Source organism: Lethenteron reissneri, chromosome 51 (genome assembly GCF_015708825.2).
Source record: "Lethenteron reissneri isolate LAM-NWPU_2019-01 chromosome 51, ASM1570882v1, whole genome shotgun sequence".
NCBI classification, from domain to species: Eukaryota; Metazoa; Chordata; class Hyperoartia; order Petromyzontiformes; family Petromyzontidae; genus Lethenteron; species Lethenteron reissneri.
In genome coordinates, this window is record NC_083829.1 from 8,846,958 (window position 1) to 8,868,753 (window position 21,796).

Consider the following 21,796-nt stretch of genomic DNA (forward strand, 5'->3'; position numbering starts at 1 on the left):
TCACGACGTTTCGGCCACAACGCAAGCAGCCGTCCTCATGTGAAGAATGAAACACTACCAAGCTTGGAGCGTATATTTAAGCTTAGAATCGAAATTTAACCTCTGCTGGGTTTCAATGTTCTTCACGTGGGGTAAAGGGAACACTCAATGAGGGGCAACTGGCGAACGATCGATGCCCAAATCTTGACTTCGCAGACAAGGTGGGCCGCGGTTAGCTGACGGCGGAGTCACACCACTGGTTGAGTATGGGTCCTGATAAAATCGTGGGTGGAAAAAATAAATCTGTTTAAAACCACCTTGTGTAATTAAACCGGGCTCTCAAGTTGAGAGTCGGTGGTGTCGTCACCGATGTCCGCGCGCGAAAAAAAAAGCATCATATTCAATTTGGATTTTCAGTGAACGCATGAAAATTCCAGCTGTGATGATAGATATATAGAAATTTCAGTTCGACACGTGACGTCATCTGGTCCAACCCATGTGAGACTAGGCTCTAAGGAAAGCTGTCTCGGGTGTGGACCAATCAACTTCAAGGACAGTGCATACATTATCAGTTATATATTTTTTGTTTGCATTATGACTGCAGGTATTGTGGTCTCTGCAAACATGACTCCTTGTAAAAACAAGGTGTCAGTTTTGTTGCCAGATAGAAGGGTAAAAAAACAATTATCATATTTTTGCTGGCAAATGAGGTTCCAATGGGCAGGGGTTGTGTCGAAAAGTGCAAGGCCCCTCCCTCGTGTGGAGATGATCGGTTGAGTGCATCTCAGATGTAGTTCTGTGACATCTCCTTCCGGAAGCCCTTCTGGATTACGGGAGTGGATGCACTGCTCTGCTCGAGTCCCGAATTGAGGTATTTTCTTCGTTCCAATGACGTGATGCCAACAAACAGCTCAATTGGAAGAGAACTGGGGAAAATACAAAAAAACGTCCAATCGGGAATGGGACAGTCATGATCACAAGAGTTTTGGAATTGGTTAATACACATTTACACTTTGGTTAAGAATTTTTTTTTTAAACCCACAAAAAATATTTTCAAAAATCTATAGCTGCATACACAGCGCAGGCGAAATGATGCAGTCAAAAATAATAAACAAAACTACTAAAAGCTGAACTACACGCCTTTTCAATTGAAGGAGCCCGTATCGGTAGGGTGTGAAATACTTTTGATTGTAGCAAGCCAACAAACGGCTTTCAATAGTTCCGTCTCTTATCAGCTGGTTATTTAGAAATAAATTTAGCCCGAATTGCCGGAGAGAACGCTGCGTTGAGACGAGAGCCTTCAACGACGCGAACGCAACACGTCCGTTTAATTCCCGCGACAACAAAACATCTACGGACATTTCTCCTCGTTATTGTGCATGCACTTGGCTAGCGGGAGACAAAACGGTGCTTTGGTAATGACCAGGGGAGGTCGCGGCAACCTGCGGATGCGGAGATGTACGAGGCGGCGCTTTAAAAGGCCTGCTGCTTCGCGGCGTCATTTAGTAAGGAGGCCACCGTCTCGCATTTACCACACAGTGCATCGCCGGCGCAACGCGTTAGCTCGGCACGTGCAAAAAAAAAAAGAGACCGACATTGAATATTGTGCTCGCGATACGTGCGATAACTCTTCCCCGCACCCTGGGGGTGGAGTGGTGGTGCAGTCGTTAGTCCACTGTGCTACGGACCTGGAAACCCAAGTGAGATTCCCACCCAGCCTATGGCTGTGTTGGAGAGCCAAGCCACAACACACAACCGGTGTACTGTACTTAGTGCCGAATTGGCCACGTTCTGTTTACGTGACAATCCTCACTAGTTGGCTGTTGGGTGGTGGCGGGTTTAATGACACATTAATATATTTACGCTATCTAACCAAAAAAACCTCTTATGGATGATATTGGTCGCGAAAGCCTACTACGTGTTAAAACTGGTGTATGGTCAATCGGCCCCTCCTGGCCCGACACGGCATTTGACTGCCTCCGTTCACACCAAGGGCTGGTCATAATAGGTTTTTTTGGGTTAGATCGGGTAAATATGAATGTGTCGTTAAACCCGCCACCACCCGACACAGACAATTAAGTAAGGTTCGTCACGTAAACAAAACATGGACAATTCGTTACTAGTTCGGCACTAACCGGTGTTTTGGCGAGTAAACCCACATTTACAAAAACACACTTATCTCTATTATGGATGTTGGTCATTGTCTAAAACAGGGCTGCAGGATTGAAACATGTGAACCCTGCAGCTACTCGGAGGGCTTGTGTACACACACACACACGCACAATGACAATAAGAATCGATTCTTTAATCTAATTGTGACGACGACGATACCTTGACAAATCATCGAGTCGCTGAAGTGGTGGTGGGGGAGGGGGTAAAGGAAGGGGGTGGGGCGCTGCAACCAATGCACACCTGTGACACCGCTCGCCGCACCGCACCAGAAAAACTTGGGCACGTGCGACATTCACTGCGAAGACCGGAACACCGTGCGCGCCGCTGCCGGTTAACGAGATGAAAACGACTCTCGGCGCAAGTGAAAAGTGCGGCTTTACGAGACGCCGTCGCTCGTGCAGCAGCGCCGAACGACGGCGTTGTTTCCGCGGGCGTCAACGTCAAACGAAAGGGCAATGATTTTTTTTTCTTTTTCAAACGGTACTTTTTTGCGTATCGCGGTTCGAGAAAGCGAGGAGTGAACGCGTCGACAGGGGGCCGTCGGGCGCACAGCGCGAGCGAGCGGGCGGGGCCAACGGCGGTTCGGTCAACAGGGCGTGTTGAGCTGGAGCACTGAGGCACAACTGCCAGCACCACGTGTCTTAGTTTGGGGCTTGGGGGACGAAGGGTGAGTTGTGGAAAGCTACAGTGAGAAACTTTACGCGTAAGCGATATAGCACAAGCACGCACACCTCTGTTGCAGGAGTCCAAAAAAAAGCAATCTTTCGCCGTGACACCAGTTCACTCTCGCAAACGAGACGCATCCTGGTCTCGAGTTCTCACTCGATTAAGCAAGACTAAACCGTGAGCGAACGTGGATAAAAAAAGAGCTTAATAAACAGAAGTTCTCTGACGTCATCTTGCGGGGCGGGGTGGGGGGGGTCATTCTCTGACACAAGGTGATGCACCGCTCGCTGCAAGAGATCGGAACGGATATTTCTTGGTATCGTTACAAGGTTTATTCGTCTCGTGGTTACGATGCCAACGGCACAACCGTAACAAAATTGTGGGAAAGGATACAAAAAAAATATTTTCAAGAAAACTAAAATAAAAAAAACAAATCCAGGATCACGCCCCCGCACTCCGCACACTCACTCACCATCTCGTCGCTGCACCTCGCGACGACTTAACCGGCCTTCAACGCAGAGATGGGCAACGTACATTCAAACCGCAAATGACCGAAGTACCTCATCGTGGACTCAAACGACCGATTAAACTGCGTCTCGTGCAATTTGGATACGAATTTCACCACGTTAAAATAATCGATCGCAAACGAAAGAACGTACATCGCAAATTTTAAGCGCTCGCAATTCAGACGCCTGGCCCCCATTCCCCCCCACACGCCCGCGTAAAGAAACGTTCCCCTTGCAGACGTCGCCATTTCAGAGAAAGCCGGCGAGCAAGCGACGCGACGCTCAACCCAAACGAGGGGCCTCTGAACAAAACACGCCGCCCCCCCCACCCCATTAACCATGAGCGCCGCGTCGACCGGCAAGCGAGCGAGCGAGCGAGCAGGCGAGTAAAGAAACGCGAGGATTTTAGGGCCGGACCGGCTCCCGCGAGTCAAGCGAGAGGTGGTGGGGGGTGGGGGGTGGAAAGCGGAGTGACATCATCACAGCGCGTCCAGGATTCCGTCGATTTTGAGCACCACCTCCTGGCGCTTGGCCGTGTTCAGCTTCTCGGCCTCCAGGTACGGCTGCTTGGCGAGCTTGGACTGCACGAGGCGTTCCGCGTCTTGGCCCGCTTTGTTGACGAGCTCGCGCAGGCCCGAGTCCAAGCGCTGCAGCTCCGCCACCTGGGGGGGTGGGCGGGGAGGTTACGCGCCGCCAGGCGAATGTTACGTTCTGATGTCCCCCTCTCCCCACCCTCGCTCGTGCGATCTCGCTTACCATACGGGGCAAGACCTCTCACTCTACATGCGGTTATGAGGTAGGGACGTGGAACAACGTTGTGCGTGTACCGTGTGCGCGTGTACCGTGTGCGCGTGTACCGTGTGTGCGTTTACCGTGTGTGCGTGTACCGTGCGTGCGTGTATCGTGCGTGTGCGTGTACCGTGCGTGTGCGTGTACCGTGCGTGCGTGCGTTTACCGTGTGTGCGTGTACCGTGTGTGCGTGTACCGTGTGTGCGTGTGTACTGTGCGCGCTACTCGGCAGGCAGCCGTCTCCTCGTGCGGTTTTGCTTTGTGCGTCCGTTTTTTTGGAACTCATCTACGACCACTACCACCATCACCACCGCCGCCACACAGAGCGGTGCTATGAAGAAGCTCCATCGCCCAAAACCGTCACCAACTTCCACCCGGTTTGTTTGAAAGCCACGTTCCGAACAAATGCGTCGCGTTTTGTTGTCGCCATTGTGAACCGCACGCAAAGCGCTATCAAACACCGCCGGGCGGGCGCTTAATCACCTCTCTGGATTCTGTTCCCTTGAAAAAAAAAAATCACCGGACTGTTACGAGCAATTACTCACTCAAAAGGTCCTTGTCTAATTAAAGCACCAAACCTGGACGCTCTCTTCATTCGCACACACGCAAGGGGTAGAAGTCCCCTAGTGTCGAGGCACAGAGGGCCCATCTCCGTGGTCTAATTACGCGAAGACCTTTCAACGCTCCGCACGATTACCCATCACACATCGGCCGGGTGGCTCTCCGAAAGCGGCGGGGGGTGGTGGTGGGTGGGGCTGGGAAGAATCTCAGCACGATTCACATAAAGAGAGAGCAACGCGGCTGCCCAGGAAACACTCCAGAGAGGTTTCCTCTCCATCTCTCTCTCGGTATGCCAGTCGAACCGCATGCGCGTGCAGATGTGGAGCGCCTTCACGTACGAATCGAAAAAACTTCCAACTGAAACCAGGCAAGAGCCCCCATTTTAACCAACTCCTTTTTGCGAAGGGAGACCATGGGGAGAATAAACGATTAAGATTCGAATAACAATGATTTGTCGTCCTTTGTAAAAGGTGCTTAGTTTCTTTTTGTGCTGCCAAATTTAATGGTATTGAGGTAAACAAAGTCCGAATTCGTGCATTGCGAATGATGTCATTCTCTAGGATAACTTTGCATAGATGTGACATTTATCCTCGCTTGTGTACACACATCAGCAACATAGTGCGTGGGGGATGGCCCCTATCTAGCAGCGGATCGACTCCAAGGGCTGTCCATGAACAACACCAACTACCGACCAACCTAACCCACACCAAGATGACGAAGAACCACTCAAGAGTTGCGCTTCTTACAGGAAGACTAATCGCATCGCTGCCGACGCAGTGCTGTGACCCAGAGTCTGCTGTAGGTGAGAATTGGGTCATCCCGGCGGTCGGGCGGAAAAAAAAACCCATCGATGCTCGTACCATTTTACACAGGTCCCCGTAGTCCGACGGCATAACGAGGTTCAACTCGGCACGCTCACTCAGCGAAGCTTTCGGTCGCGTGGGACTGCGGGGGCATCGTCACCACCCGCCGGCAACGCGTCGCTCGTGGCGGGGAGGCGGGGGGGGGGAGGCGGTGGTGGCGGAAGTCGCTCGTCCGTACTTTGCCGCGCGGGCCGACGTACCTTTTCGGCGGCGTCGGAGCCCTCGGTCTTGAGGCGTGACTGCAAGCCGGCGATCTCGTTGGTGAGCGAGCGGTGCTCGGCGTCCAGCTGCTTGCGCGCGGCCGCCAGCACGGCCGTCTCCTTGGCCGACTTGTAGCGGCTCACGGCCTCGTCGAAGGTGCGGTAGGCGGCGAGGCGGCGCGACACCAGCCCCACCGTCTGCTCCACGATCGACGCCACCTTCATGCGCGTCTCCACCGCCGGGTCCTGCGAGGCAGCGCCATGGTGGGGGTGGTGGAGAGGGGAGCGGGAAGGCCGGAAATAAACAAAACAAAAAATTGACGGATGACGAAGCAGGAGCCGGGGCCAGCCCCCTATATGTTTAAAAAGGTAAAGGTGCAGCCCTGCAAGTGCTTTGCTGGCACCACTCCTGGAGCAAGGGCCTCCACTGTTGAGCACTCGAGAGCCTCTCTAAAAGAGGGCGGGTGGGGCAGGGGGGGGCGGGGGGGGAGGGCAGCCCCCCTCCCTCCGTGGCACTGGGGCGAGCAGGAGGGGCAGCCCCCCCCTCCCCCCGTGGCACTGGGGCATTTGGGGCGAGGCGGGGGCCGTCACCTTGGTGATGGAGAAGTCGAGACGCACGTAGACGATGACCGTGAAGAAGAGGATGTAGAAAGCGGCGACGACGAGCAGTGGCTCCTGCAGCATGAGCACCTTGTTAAAGGTGTAGTAGAGCTGTGGGCACGCAGGGAGGGGACAAGCACACGCCAGCATCACCGCCGCGTTGGTTCGATCGGCGGTTTAGACGACTGGGCTAAATTAAAGCTATTTTCAGAACCAGAATCTCTCGGCCTCCACCACTCTGAAACACTGAAAAGTGTGCGACGTTGTCATTTGACTTGAGCGGCATTAAGTGTTTGACCTCCGGTGTGGTCAGTGGGTGGGCGAGTAGGCGGATGATCAAGTGAGTGAAGGGGTGGGTGAGTGGGTGGGTCAGTGTGTGAGCGAGCTCGAGGCGTGCAGTGTGGTGGTGGTTGAACGCAGCGTGGACGAGATGAAAGAGCCGGTCTAACATACCGAGTCTTCAACGTCTACGTACGTTTAACCTTTTCCGTACCGCACGTAGCCAACCGCATGCGAAGTTCACGTTAACGGTAATCACGGCCTCAAATCCGGAAAAATTCGCAGACTGCCGATTTTTTCCTTTTACAAAAAAAAAAGGGGGACCGGGCAGTTGTAACGCACCACAAAGTCCTGGATGTGGTTCTCCACCAGGTTGCTCTTGTGGGCCACGATGACGGGCCGCCCGAACGTGTCCAGGTAGGTGAAGTGCTGCTCGTCGGGCGAGCGCGACACGGAGTACGGCGGCTGCACCTCGATGTTCCTGCGCGCCCACGGTGCGGACGTTACGTGCGAGCGTTACGCGCACGTTTCACGCGGCGCGCCCTCCTCTCCCTCGGCGAGGCATCGATCCCCTCAACCATCATTCGCCCCCCTCCCCCCCTCCCTGAGACTCGTAATACAATAAGGCGATGCTTTCATGACACCGGTCAAAGCAAATGTACTGTAGAAGCGTCATCGACAGATGCTTAATATTCGAACGGCGACGTGGCCGGTAAACGTTTTGAACGGCGTCGCCCTGAAATTTATTGCCGACTCCACTCCTGGCAGAAGGGTGTCTACCTGCGGGAGCTCTAGAAAGAGCTGTTAAAGAGGGTATTTTTGGCCTACTCTTCCACGCTCGCCAGACTTCTTGTAAGAGGCGTTAATACCCGCGCGCTTTACCCCATCACAATCACACGCGACCTACCAATCGAGTAACTTGCAGTGTACTCATTTATATCTGCTGGGTGGACAGAGGCGGTGTGCATCGCAACTCAATTATTTTTAATTAACAGGTAAGGCCCACTGAGCTACGTAGCTCTTTTTCAGAAGCGACCTGGCCACAAATGATAGCTCAACGAAGTGGCTTAACGTGTGGAAATTGATAGCAGTACCCAAATACTGTAAAAGGATGTTGTTTCTAAATGTGGCGGGGAAAAACTGGAGGCGCCAGAGAAAAATTAACGTGACCCACGGTGAGAGACAAGCAGACTTCACGTTTCCAACAGGCGTCAGGGTCGGGATTGAACCCACGACCTCCTGTAATACCAGGCGAGGTATTTAACATCTCCCAGCCGCCGGCAACACCCAGACGGAAGGACTGCCGAAGCCCCCACGGAGTTTGAACCGAAGCGGCGACCTCGGGATTCGCGAGTCGAGCGTGCCGTTCGTTAACATCCCACGGGGAAGCGGCAGCAACCCTACACGTCCTGGAGGGAGCCCGAGCTAACTGCTGACCGCATGCGTGACGGGGTCGGGGGGGGGGTCTCGTAGTAGCTGTGCTCGCAGAGAAAAACGAAAGGCGCATGCGACTTTGACGGACAGAGAGAGAGAAATATGTATTAAATATCAAACGCAACGTACTTGGCCCCCTCGGGCAGGATGATCTTGACCGTCAGATCATCGATCACTTGGTCGTCGAAGACGTGGTCGACAAAGCGCATCTTGAGCGCGTACTGCTCGCCTGGGGGACGAGCAGAGGGGGGGGTGGTGGTGGTGCGGGGTGTGTGGGCGGTAAGTGGGGCGGGGGGGAGAAGACGATGAGCGGTCGTTACAGACGGGGGGGGGAGGGGTCAGCGGAGGGGGGGGGTGGGAATACCCACCGGTATTTTACCGATCCCGTGACCTTGCTCGAAAAGTGTGGCGAACCCCATTTTCGTGCTTGGGAGGGGGGGTAGCCGGGGGGGTTGTGGGCCCCATCGTACCGTGGTGGAAGAGGTACTCGTAGCTGGGCAGGTTGTAGCCGATGTAGTAGTGAGTCTTCCAGCCGCCGAACAGCGGGAAGCGAGGCCGCACCTCCATCTCCACCGAGTCGTCAAGCACCAGCAGGTTGCTCGTGGAGATGTTTCCGATCTCGTCGCGGTAGTAGACGTCTTGGGCAGCCGCGGGGAGGATCGTCTGCCAAGGAAACGGCGGTCGTCACCATCGTCGTCGCCTTCTTCAAATCCAGAAGCCCGATTGTCACATGCTCATATTCTCTCTCTCCACGCGCTTCTATATTCCACGCCACTTGCCTAGTCACATCCACTGTCTTCGCACAGAAAATCCACAGGCCAACGTAGAGACCCACAGACTTGCGTTCGCTTACGTTATTCATGGACAAAATGTTCCTGCTGAACGCGCCATTCACCCAGCGCGGCGTCTCTACTACCAACGCGATTTCAAGCTTTCGTGACTGCAGGGATTCATCTTCTTGGTTCTTTCGGTAAAGTCACGTAGAAGGGAAATAATAAAAATAAAACATAATAAAATAATTCTCACGACGTTTCGGCCACAACGCAAGCCGCCGTCCTCAGGTAAAGAATGAAACACCACCAAGCTTGGAGCGTATATTTAAGCTGGGTTGGAGGGGGAAGAAGAGCGCCTTGACAAAATAATTTGCATATCAAGATATGCAAATTATTAGCGACCCACAGACTCGCGTTCGCTTACGTGATTTATGGACAAAATGTTTCTGCCGAACGCGCCATTCGCTCAACGCGGCGTCTCAACTACCAACGAGTCAAAACACGGGATCCTTCTTGTAATCGGGAAGGCCCAACTCTACTCCGTCCCAGGCGTCGTAACTTGAATGGGTGGTGGTGGGGGGGGTGGTGGGGTGGGCGGCACCTTGAAGGACTTGATGGAGGAGACGCCGCTGTCGGGCTGCCGCTGGTAGTCGTAGCGCGAGAAGGGCCCCTGCAGGACGGCTCCCGAGTGGCGCAGATCGAGCGTCTCCTCCACGGCGATGTTGCCCCAGTGCGACACCTCGATGACGCGCGTCAGCCGCGTCACCGTCAGGAAGGGAGAGTTGTTCTCGTAGTGCACGCGCAGCGGGTCCTGTCGCGATCGCGGGGCGAGACAACCGGGGTCGGGGCGGTGACCGTGAACGATTAGAGCGGTGGTTCTTAACCTGGGGTGCACGCACTCCCTGGGGGTACGAGATGCCCTTTCTGGGGGTGGCGAGGCATGGTCATATTTTTTTTTAGGAGGTAAATCATCGAAACACAAATTAAGCACGGGCACGTAAGTAACAACTTACTTTGTTTCATTAAACCTATGTATTTATTGACATTGTTATTTTTTTTTTTACGATTGATAGCCAAAGGGGTGCAGCAAGGCTGCAGAAAATGTTAAAAACCACTGATTAGAGCAACGTTGATTTGGCGGCGGCGGCGGCGGCGCAGCTGCTACTACCGCTGGGTTGGCAGTGGCGCACAAGGACAAGTGACATCGCAAAGCGTTCGTCATTGACACTGTGGCCTTGACGGGCGACGCATCGAGCAGTGGCCGTTCTTCACGGCAAACAAGATTCCGGATGGAGGGGATAATGAGATGCTGCTCTATTATTTAAGACCGGAAGCAATAAGAGAGCTTCACCATTCTTGCCCGATGAAGCTGATTGTAACTATCAGCAAAACGTCGCACTCAAATTTTAAAATGCTGTTGAATCTCTCTGCAGCACACCGGTGGGTAAAGAAGTGAATTATTTTGTCCTTTGAAAAAGTGACACATTTTTTACTGACTGGCTGTGTCGGGTGGTGGAGGGTTACGACACATTTATAAATAACGCGATCTGACCCAAAAACCTTTATTATGGGGATAATGAGAGTTGGGAGACTGCAACATCGTACCATGGGGCCCAAGGAGAAATACATTTCTAAAAATGCTGCAGAGCAGAGAAAGAATGACGGCAGGCGTGTAACAATTTGGCGACTTACAAATAACAACAATCCTACGCTCACAATAAAAACGTTGGATTTTTGCACACAGCGTTGGTGTACGGTGCTTTTTCTGCAATATTTTGCTGTCTTTTCTTGGATTTTCTGTTTTCACATAGTCGCTTTAAGATGTTTTCTTGTTCATGTTTTTGTTTTTTGTTTGTTGTGGTTGCACCCTATTCAAGAGCCGAATGGCTCACAGGACTATACCTAATAAATGAAACTTGAAACTTGAGATACATACTGCTTCAAATCGTGCAAGCGTTGTCTTCAGTTTAGTAACGCTGCAACCAAGAATCTATCTCCGGGGAAGTTAAAACACTCACAACGCAAAACCTTCCCCCCCACCCCTCGTGGCGCTGCCCAACCCCGACACCCACGTCCACAGGGGCAGTTGTTGAGGTCAAGGGAAGTGCGACTCACGTAGCTGAAGGGTGCCACGTCGGTGTAGGGCCCGTACTCGATGCTGTCGTCCGTCTTGGTGGTGGTCTGCAGCTTGGAGTAGGACTCCACGGTCTTGGAGGCGAGGCGCACGCGCGTGTTCTGCGTGAGCGTCGGGTAGGGCGAGTAGAAGTAGTGGTTGCCCTCGAAGACGACCAGCTGGCGTTCGGTCTGCGCGATCTTCGACGGGAACGGGGAGAGCGAGTGCGAGAACACCGTCTCCGTCGCCACCGTCACGCGCTCCCCGGGGCCCAGCGGAGATGCCAGGTGAACCTTGTACGCCGGGCCACTGTGGGCGAGACAAAGATCCCCCTTGGTACAACTTTAACAGACTTTTGGGGCAAGTGCTGTTAAGCGGGCACCTACGAAGGGACGGTACAAAGCATACGAGGGGGTGGGTGGATAGCACCACGCGACGGAGAGAGACGCACACGTAATAATAATTCCATTAATATATCGCTTTTCATCAAGGATCTCAAAGCGCTGTACAGGACACTGGGCATAAATTGTTTTATGAATATATTTGAAGAATCCATTTACTAAATGAACATGCGCATGTCGTTTCATTCCCTCTTTGATGCATTCGGTAAAAGGAGCAAGCATGTAACGAGTTGGCTTGCCGCGATATTGCTTGTCATAATGATTCCATTCCAAATTTCACGACATGACAATAATTGCGATATCAATTTTCCACAGCTTAACGATTGCATTTCGCATTACTGTTGTATTGTTTTTCCACCTTGCTGTACTCTAAGAGCCCCTTGCAGTGACAGAAGTGACGGGAGGTCTGGGGTTAATGGGTGGCCCCACAATGGTACCTGAAGGTCCCCGTTTGGCCCAAGGAAATGAACGGTCTCCCACCTCTGGCGAATTCACAGGGACAGAAACCCGTGATAGTAGTAGTAGCGATAGAAGAGTGATGAGGAGGCGACTGACCACCAGTGTGCAAGTGACGGGAGTGAATTGAATATGGAATATTCAAAGGAAAGTACCGATATTTGTTTAATCCGGTGAGAACTCAAAGAGAGACCAGGATATAGATGCAATTTGCAATCGTGCCCTGGGCCACCAAAAATTACGAAGGCAACACAAACAAAATTACGTAAAGCAATGAAGCAAATAGAAATAAGAACAAAGGCCACCGTAACATAAAAATGTTAATTATTTCACAAACTTAAAAATACGTTAAATAATAAATCCTTTGCCGCAAAGTGGGTTGCAGAACACATTGAACAGACACAGGGGGTGTGCCGTTGTACTCGTGAAAAACATACGGGGGGGCAGGGGGGCTATGGGTGGTGACCTGCACGGTTACCCTGTGTCCCTTGATGGTCGTTTCCGAGATAAGGAGAGAGGGGTCATCATCGAACACATTGAACAGATACAGGGGGTGTGCCGTTGTACTCGTGAAAAACATACGGGGGGGGGCTATGGGTGACCTGCACGGTTACCTGTGTCCCTTGATGGTCGTTTCCGAGATGAGGAGAGAGGGGTCATCATCGTCACTGGATTTTAACTGTAAAAGACAAACGTGTCAAGAAAGAATTAACAAGCGCGTCAACGAAATTAGACGTGCACAACCTTTCATTCTTGCAGCTTTGTAACAGTATGCCGAGACGGTTTTTATTTTACACAAAGCATTTTCAGATAAATCAGTCTTTGGACGTGGCTATCCATCTGTGTTGTCGCAGCCAGCAAAACTTTTAGTTATCATTTAGCACGGTTGTATGCCTTTATGCAGCGAAGTGCTTTGCGAAAAAAAGTACACGTTGATGGGGCGACGCGACAGTAAACGCTTCTCCCAATGACTCCGATTTCCAATGCACTTGGCGCACATTGTGGAAACCGAGATGAGTGTGCTGGATGAAATTTTTGCCAATGGGAAAAAAAATCTGTCGAGTTCCCGACTGAGGGTCTGCCATGGAAAAAGAAAACCTTGATAACCCACGGAAGGTCCTTGTTGAGAAGCAAGCGGTTACAGCGAGTGATTTTTATCGTTATCAAATTCGTTGCATGCTCAGCGAAATCGATCTAAAGGGGACTACAACCAAGTGTTTAAACGAGGGCAGCACGGGTTATCATTTCAGTGAAATGGCCAAAAATAAAACCGCTGCTGGCTCGAATTTGCATTAAGCCAATGCTCATCCTCCGTTTATAGGCCCTGAACCAGTCTCATACATTCTACATTCTTATGGCCATCCACACAAAGTGGTACTGGTACCTACTTTATCGAGCCTGGAGAGATGATGTGCTGAGTCAACCCCACCGCCCATCCCGGCGCCCACCGAGATTTAAACCCGCTTCGCTCTACCACCCGAGTAAAATGTGAATTGTCAAGTGTTTTTTTTTTTACAGGATATCGCCTCAAATTATGTCATTCATATTCTCGGTGTCTCTCCATGCAGTGCGCATCGTTTGACCATGCTTCACCACGCTGGTCTGTACGGGTTTGTGAAGGCGGGGGGGGAGCACATGCAGGAACACACAAGTTACCTGAATTCTGACTCTGAATTCGGAAAATAACAGGCCATGAGAGGTTTTTGGGTTAGATGGTATAAATATAAATCTGACGCTGTGGGTCTATCAGGTGCGAAGACAAGAGGGGGGGGTTATAACAGGCCAGTTTGTGGGTAGCTCACGTAGCAAATGGTGAGGTTAATAAAGGAGGGGAGTGGGCAGAGCGGTGGCAGAGTGGTTAGCGCACAGTGCTACCAAACCAAGATATCCACGCTCGATTCCACGGCCTACATCAGTGGCGAGCGATTATAAAAAAAATCTGCCACCCGCGATCACCGTTCAGTAAAATCACCGAACTCTTCCGCTTTCGTGCGGATTAATAGCGGCAGATTAAAGATGTAATTTACATGCTGTTATCCACGCAATTGTCTGTTCAGAAGCAAAAGAGTGGATCCCGCCCGTTCCCTCCTTTGCAGGAGTGAAGGGACAGGAGCAGCATCAGCGGCGGAGTGTTTACGATGCGGGTCGATGGTTTGGGATTCATGACCGCACTTTTGATGCCCTATTTGTGGCATCGCCCGGCCGCATCGGCCGCATCGGCCACATGGCCCGGTCCCGATTCGGGTGATGGTCTACCACCGCACCGGCCGGAGCGGTGAAACGTATGGTGCCCGACCACAAGCAACATTTGACGCGTGCGAATTATTATTGTAAGTTTGTTTGTTTTGCCCACGTCAATTATGACTCGGGCGTGCGATTACAGCTGGCCTCTCTAGCTGGCCTCTTTCGTGTGGATTAATAGTGCCACAAATGTGGCATCAAAAGTGCGGCGATGAATCCCAAACCATCGACCTCTAAAAGAGGCCAGCTAGAACTTTCAGGCCTTCATCGAGCGGTGGATCGAGCGTGACCGCCAGCGAGCGCTTAAGGCCTTCGCATAGCTGTCAATCCCTTAGCAGTGTTGCCTATCTTATCACAGACCAACTCAGAGCTTAGTGGTCACACCGTGCCCTTGTAAATATCAGCGTTCATCCTACAAAATCCCATCACAAGAGAGAGGACACCAACAGACAAGACACTTTGTGCCCGTATTGAAACGGCTGTTAACGCCGTATGGACGTGCAAACTCGAATTTCCCTGTACAGGGACACGGGGTGAGGAAGCGAATGGGTCCCACGGCGAAGTCATCCATCGAGCAGTGGATGGAGCGTGACAGCTGCCTACGTGTCACTCGGGCTGCGGCGCAATTCCCTACAGCGCATAGGCACCCGCGTGGGTGGGGGGAGGGCGGGTTAAGGCGGCCATCCCATTGGCCGAGACCGCGACGACTGCGCGGTTTTCCCATTGGTGGAGACGCATCCGGGGGGCGGGGGGGGGACGAGAGGAGGGAGAAAGGAGGAGCGCAGGGAGAAGAGTGGGAGGGAGGAGAGGAGGGGGCGGGAGGGGGGGGGTGGAGAGGGGGGCAGGGAGGGGAACAGGGGTGGGGGGCAGGGGTGGAGAGGGGGGCAGGGGTATGGAGGGGGGGGGGGCAGGGGTATGGAGGGGGGGGGCAGGGGTGGGGAGGGAGGGGGGGCAGGGGTGGAGAGGGGGGCAGGGAGGGGGACAGGGGTGGGGGGCAGGGGTGGAGAGGGGGGCAGGGGTGGAGAGGGGGGCAGGGGTGGGGAAGGGGGTGGGGGGGCAGGGGTGGGGAGGCAGGGGTGGGGAGGGGGGGCAGGGGTATGGAGGGGGGGGGACAGGGGTATGGAGGGGGGGCAGGGGTGGGGAGGGAGGGGGGCAGGGGTGGGGAGGGAGAGGAGGGAGAGGAGGGAGGGGGAACGGAGGGGGGGGCAGGGGTGGAGAGGGGGGCGGGGGTGGAGAGGGGGGCAGGGGTGGGGAAGGGGTGGGGGGGCAGGGGTGGGGAGGGAGGGGGAGTGGAGGGGAGGGAGAGGGGTGGGGAGGGGGGGAAGGGGGAGGGGAGGGGGTGAAAGGGGGAGGGAGGGGGGAGGAGCGGAACGGGGGGGGGGGGGTGAGGGAGGAGGGGGTCGAGGCAGCCCAGCCAATGGGAGCGCGGCACCGCGCCACCCGACTCCTATCAGCGCTACCAAATCTACACCGAGGCCGAGGAAGTTCCAAAGCGAAAGCTTGGCGGGCCCAGCAGCAGCAGAGAGGCAATGAATGGGTGGGAGGGAGGCAGGGGGGCCATACGGGATTATGGGATTAATACTATAAACTCTCGCGTTTTACAGCCTTGGTATCCACCGTTAAGACGAGGGAGGGAGAGGGCAGACAACGGAAGGCATCCACAATATCGGGGCAGATAAAAGACGCAGCAGGTTTGAGTGTGGAGAGGGGGCAAGGCAGAGAGAGACAAATGCCGACTAAGACGTCCTCTCGAACCTGTCCGTGCAATGTCCACAGAGGGTCAACGCCCAGGCTCGCTCCACTGCTCGATGAAGGCCTCACCTGCGACGCGTCTAGCGTGTCAAATTATTGGGCGATGCGCAAGGGTCATTGCCCGAAACGTCGCTTGCATTACCTCCCCCCCCCGAAGGCAGTATTATTTATGTATTTTGCATTGTGTATCGTATGTGTTGTATGATCATACGTCGCCACTCGCCACGTTGGTCAATGCGAGCTGAAGGGGAGGCCCGGGAGAGACGAGCTTTGTGAACCACGGCCCCGGCATCGCAAATCAGACGATCGCGGTCAAAGCTCAATGAAATATAACCCGTTGGCTATAGGACTCGGAACAAACCCACGGGTAGAAAACGCACAAGACATCACACAGAACGACGCGGACACAAACGGAAAACGTCAAGCAGAGGGGCCCGATGACCTCCCCCCCCCCCCACTCTCCTCCCCCCCAAAAAACTTTGCGGCCTTTTTTCGAGTTGCAAATTCATTCATGGCCGTCATCAACGACTTGAATTCTCCGACCCCGCGAGAGACACCGTGGGGGGGTAAGGTGTGAGCGGCAGACATGAGAGAGACACACACAGAGACACACACACACACGTAGCGCGCCCGTGCCTTGGCGCCCACGAAGGCGAGATGCGGAGCGATCTCGGCGTCGAAGACGAGGAAGAAGTGAGTCGCCGCCTCCGCGCCTCGGTTCAGCAAAGTCACGTCCGCCGTCGACTTGGCCACGTGCGTCGACAGGTCGAGCAGCCTGCGAACCTCCTCGTTCACCAGCGTCTCCTCGGCCCGACTGACGGCGGCGGCCAGGAGGAGAGCCCAGGAGCAGAGCACGAAGGCTCGCGTCGTGAGAGTCGCCGCAGGAGCCATTGTCGCAGCTTCAGCCTGTCGCCGCTTGTTGCTCAGGAAGCTCCGTCAGCCACTCACGACCGCCCACGTGGCGACGTCGACACGTGGGCGGGGGCAAGTTCCGGGTGAGCGGGCCACGTGACGAGGCTCCGGACCAATGGGAACGCACGACTGAGATGCGGGGTGGGTGGGGTGAGTCGGGTGGGTGGGGCTTAAGTTTTTTTGTATCGATAACCCGGATTGATTCGAATTAATCGATTATTTTAAAAAAAGTTCGAAAAATTATCGAAGATTCTTCTTCTTGGTTCTTTCTGTAAAGGCACGTAGAAGGGAAATAATAAAAATAAACCAACAAAAGTTTATTCTAGACTTGAAGCTTTCGTGACTGCAAGGAATCATATTCTTAGGTGTTTTCGGTAAAGTCACGTAGGTAAAACATCAAAATTAATAAAAATAATAAAATAAAATAAAGATCTTTATTTTATTATTTTTATTAATTACCGAAAACACCTAAGAATACAACAAAAGTTTATTTTATTTTATTATTTCCCCTCTACGTGACTTTACCGAAAGAACCAAGAAGATGAATCCCTGCACGTCACGAAAGCTTTAAATCGAAATCGAAGATTCTGTTTACACAGGTGGCGTTGGCCGAGCGGGAGCGCGTTCACCATCCAATTTGCTGCCGACAGAGAGTCACGGGTTCGAACATTTCCAGCGGCCGCCCTGGTTATTTACTACTGCGGAGGTATCGACACAACCGCAAAAAACTACCAACAGAACGTGGCATCTTGCTTCATAGTGAACGTAATAGCAAGCGACGTGAGAGGAGGTCACTGCGTGCCAGGCGTCACGGTCCGAATTTGAAATTCGCAAATGATCCCCCATACATTTCAATCAATGCACCCCCCCACCATACTCCTGAAAGCAGTGCCGGATTAAGCTAGTGCGGGGCTGTAGCATATGTTATAAAGGGGCCCTAAATAAGAAAAAACTAATATTAAAATACATTTTTATTTGCATAATAATTTTTCATTTGCTATACAGCCAGATAATACGGCAAATCGCTAACCTTAAACACCCAGTCGTTCATAAAAGTTAAAGGCGGTATAGTACTATAGTAATTGAGCAAGTGCAGAATCACTGAACCGGAATTGATAGCTTGAAAGCATTTAGCGCGGGGCCCTTGCAAGTGCGGGGCCCGTAGCATATTTAGCTACTTGTGCTACTGGCGCACATAAGTTGATATCAGAGAGCTCTACCCCCCGAGATCAATTCAAGTGACCTTCTGGTCCATGCAGTAGAGAGCAGCACCTTCCCCAACCGCTCTACTGCAGAGAGAAATGTTTGCCACGTGAGAGTACCACCAATACAATATTCTATTTAGATTCTCGTAAGAGCTGGACATATAGCCACACTAAGTGCAGAGCCAAAATTAATGTGATGGGCGGATGTTTTTTTTTGGCAGGCAGTTAGATCGCGTATATATAGACGCGTCGTTAAACCCGCCACGACCCGACACGGCCAATTAGTAAGGTTTGTCACGTAAACACAACATGGCAATTCGTTACCAGTTCAGCACACTGGTGTGTTGGAGAGTAAACCCACATCTATAATTCGAGATGTTCCGGTAAATACAACCAGCATCATCAGGCGACAGCCAGAGTTCTGGAGAAATGCTCCTCCTTGGGTCTGAACGAGAGGGGTAAATGTGACGTAGTCACTCATAAGCCAATCAGGTGCGAAGACGAGAGGGGGTGGGGTGGGGGTTTAATGTATCATATAAATTACAACGGATACCCATTACCGGTTGGGTTATTTATTGGGTGATCAACATAAATAATGTGCATTCTTCTTCTTGGTTCTTTCGGTAAAGTCACGTAGAAGGGAAGTAATAAAATAATACAAATAAAACATAATACATTTATTTTATTATATTCTATTATGTTTTATTTTTATTATTTTATTACTTTCCTTCTACGTGACTTTACCGAAAGAACCAAGAAGATGAATCCCTGCAGTCACGAAAGCTTTAAATCGAAATGTGCATTCTGTATATATCAACATATATAATGTGCATTACATTATGTACGCTGATTATGCGATCTAACTCAAAAAGCTATATTGTGGATAATATTGCTTCGAGAAAGCCTCCGTGTTCACCAGGCAGTCATGTATGACCGGGCTGAGATGATCGACTGACTGCACAGGGGAGAACCCAGTTTTATCACGGGCAGTGGCTACCACAGTTCGAACCCCTCTTGACCCCGACCCGACCTCCGCGATAAATGGAAATACTTAGATACGACTTTTGCGAATGAATTAACGCATTCAGAGAACGGCAAGGAAAGTTGTACATTCATTTAATAGAACTGTATATCTACGTTATAAAAACGGATACATTTTGACATCACCGTACCATGACAACCCCAATTACACCACCACAAACAATGTAACTTGCGTATTTACAAGGGCACGAATGCTGCGTCACCGGAAAATGCGCACACAATCCGATTATTATTACTATTGTAGATGATAATGGAGGGCTTCAATATCCCAACGAAGTACGCGTTAACATAAAGCACCTTGTCCCAGCCACCATATAGAAAATATAATGCCGACAACATTCACGGACACAAGCCTCGATGCAAAACCCCAAGGAGCAACATGCAATGAACAATGCCACGGCTAAACATTACAGCAGATTTAGTTCCACCCCCCAAAAAAATAATCCCCCCACATTCACCACCAAAAAAAGCCAACTACACATTCTCGTTCCGTGGAGCTTTTTTTGCCAACATCCATCTCAACAGGCGCCACCTGCTTCGTTACAATCTACCACCACCAGGCGTCGCGATCCCGGGCTGGAGGTCGAAGGTTACTGTCACGGCCACTGCCTGCCAATGTGCTGGGAGGAGGGCCTTCCCCAATAGAAGGATTTTCATTGTTTTATTTTTATTAATTTTAATTTAATTTTTTACCTACGTGACTTTACCGAAAGAACTAAGAATAGGAGCTCTAGAGCCTTGAGCTGTCAAAACCAGGAGGGACGTGCATACAAAGACTCCTCTACTTACGAACGTGCGCGGTTCCAGAGGTCTGTCCCTAAGTCCAACTTTACTCCTGTCGATTTCAAACATTGTAGGCGGCATCTACACGAAACATGGGGAATGGCTTTAAAAATTATATATCATGGATATCTAGATGCCACCGGTTCTTCGCGTTCTGCAAATGTAGATGCCACCACAGCGGCCGTTGAACTTACGACTCTCGGTCCGAACGGGCGACTGGACATACGGACAGGTTTGTTCGTATCTCTGAAAGTTCATAAGTCTATTGTTCGTAAGTAGAGGAGGCCCTGGATACACTTTGAAAATCCGCCGCTCTATTCGTTGTGGTGGGTTTTTTTTGGCTGGGGAGAGAGAAGACGCCTCACAGCACAGATACACCGCACCAACCATGGGATTTGCCGCACCCGTCTCTGCTACCCACAGCATACCTCCCCCCGCAGCACCACAACAAATCTCTTGCGATTTCCAAGCAACCATCCAAGGCTCACGCCCGCCGAGCCTTCAGGATCTGACGAGAGATCGGGTGCGTTCTGGGTGGTGACGGACACCACAGCGCCAACTCTTGAAGATATAACCTCCCCTTTTGGTTGTCACGTTCACGCAGTTAACAGTTCGCGACAAAGGCAACGCGAGTCGCTCGCAACATGTTGCGTGCAACCGGCGACTTGGAGTCGGGGGGGGGAGGGCTGACTCACGGAATCGGTCCGGCAGAACGGATTCATCCCAAGTCCCGTCACAATAAGCATGTTTTTTTCTTCTTTTGCTTCTTAAGACGATACACGTGAACGTACTTTTGACGCACAACGAAGGTCAAGTACACCAATGGCTAAAAAAGCACGAGAAATACATTCAACCCCACCACCACCACCAAACTGGCCTTAGATAACCAACAACTGCGAAAATCAAAATGGTACAATTATAATACACGCGCGTACAGCGTAACGCAGCCGCTCAAAGCCACGGCGACACCATGGGGCAGCTGTGCTACATCTCGATTTAAAGCTTTCGTGACTGCAGGGATTCATCTTCTTGGTTCTTTCGGTAAAGTCACGTAGAATGGAAATAATAAAATAATAAAAATAAAACATAATAAAATAATTCTCACGACGTTTCGGCCACAACGCAAGCAGCCGTCCTCAGGTGGAGAGCAGGTCTGTCGAGAAGACAGCGTCTGAATTCCTCCACCTGAGGACGGCTGCTTGCGTTGTGGCCGAAACGTCGTGAGAATTATTTTATTATGTTTTATTTTTATTATTTCCATTCTACGTGACTTTACCGAAAGAACCAAGAAGAAGGCTCTGCTACAATTCCGTGCCCGGGTGGAGTGACATGACGCATCAGTCGTAAAATCTTGCACACGAAACGGCACTTCACTGACGATGGACACAATTCTCTTGCACGTGGTGGTGGCAAGCGCTGTGGAGATTGCCGTGTTCTCCAAACCATACAACAAAACATTTGAAAGTACAGTGACGTTGTATTGGCGTGTCTCATTAACCGGTAGGTCTATTGGTACCACATTTGTATAACTTTGTGGATTGACACACGGGCGCAAGATTTGGGTGCGTATCTCCAGCGGGTCTTATTATCCAGAGAATACGGTAATGGTTTCATAAAGGATTATGGGGAAGGGTGACGTTTCAGGCAGGAAAACACGCGAGTTTCCCTGTTTGACGTGAATAATTCGTTAAAATGCCACATTTTTGTTATTTTTTAAAACTCAGGTAAGAGTTTACACATTTTGGTATTTAGTTTTCATTTCAAAGACCCCTACGTTATATATATATGGAATTTGACAGAATATTCATCGGATTTTATTAATTTTGACAGGAATAACGTCAGAATGGTTCTGAGCGTGGCCAAAAACGTCCACACTTTCATTTGATGTTGCAATAATAATTTACAGATTTGCAAAAAAAAAATGTATATTCTGGCATTTCTTGGCCCTCAATGGTGAAACGGTGAAATGAGTAGTAATAAAACATTGGTAAAACACGAACCTCTGAAAATATCTCAGCTTCGTAAAACTTTTTTGGTTGAGGGGCAGGTGGTGGTGGAATATTTAACACA

At 51.4% G+C, this 21,796-nt stretch overlaps 1 protein-coding gene across 1 annotated transcript; it reads right to left on the reverse strand.

The window, feature by feature from the left end:
* Window positions 1-2,263: 2,263 nt before the first annotated feature.
* RPN1 (ribophorin I) lies at window positions 2,264-16,753 on the reverse strand. Its single transcript, XM_061572846.1, has 10 exons — window positions 16,422-16,753; window positions 12,407-12,471; window positions 10,938-11,244; window positions 9,424-9,633; window positions 8,520-8,712; window positions 8,179-8,278; window positions 6,958-7,096; window positions 6,328-6,447; window positions 5,737-5,982; window positions 2,264-3,985 (listed from the first exon to the last, which is right to left on the reverse strand). The coding sequence occupies exons 1-10, from the start codon at window positions 16,674-16,676 to the stop codon at window positions 3,803-3,805; spliced, it is 1,818 nt and encodes a 605-aa protein (XP_061428830.1). The 5' UTR covers window positions 16,677-16,753; the 3' UTR covers window positions 2,264-3,802.
* Window positions 16,754-21,796: the final 5,043 nt, after the last annotated feature.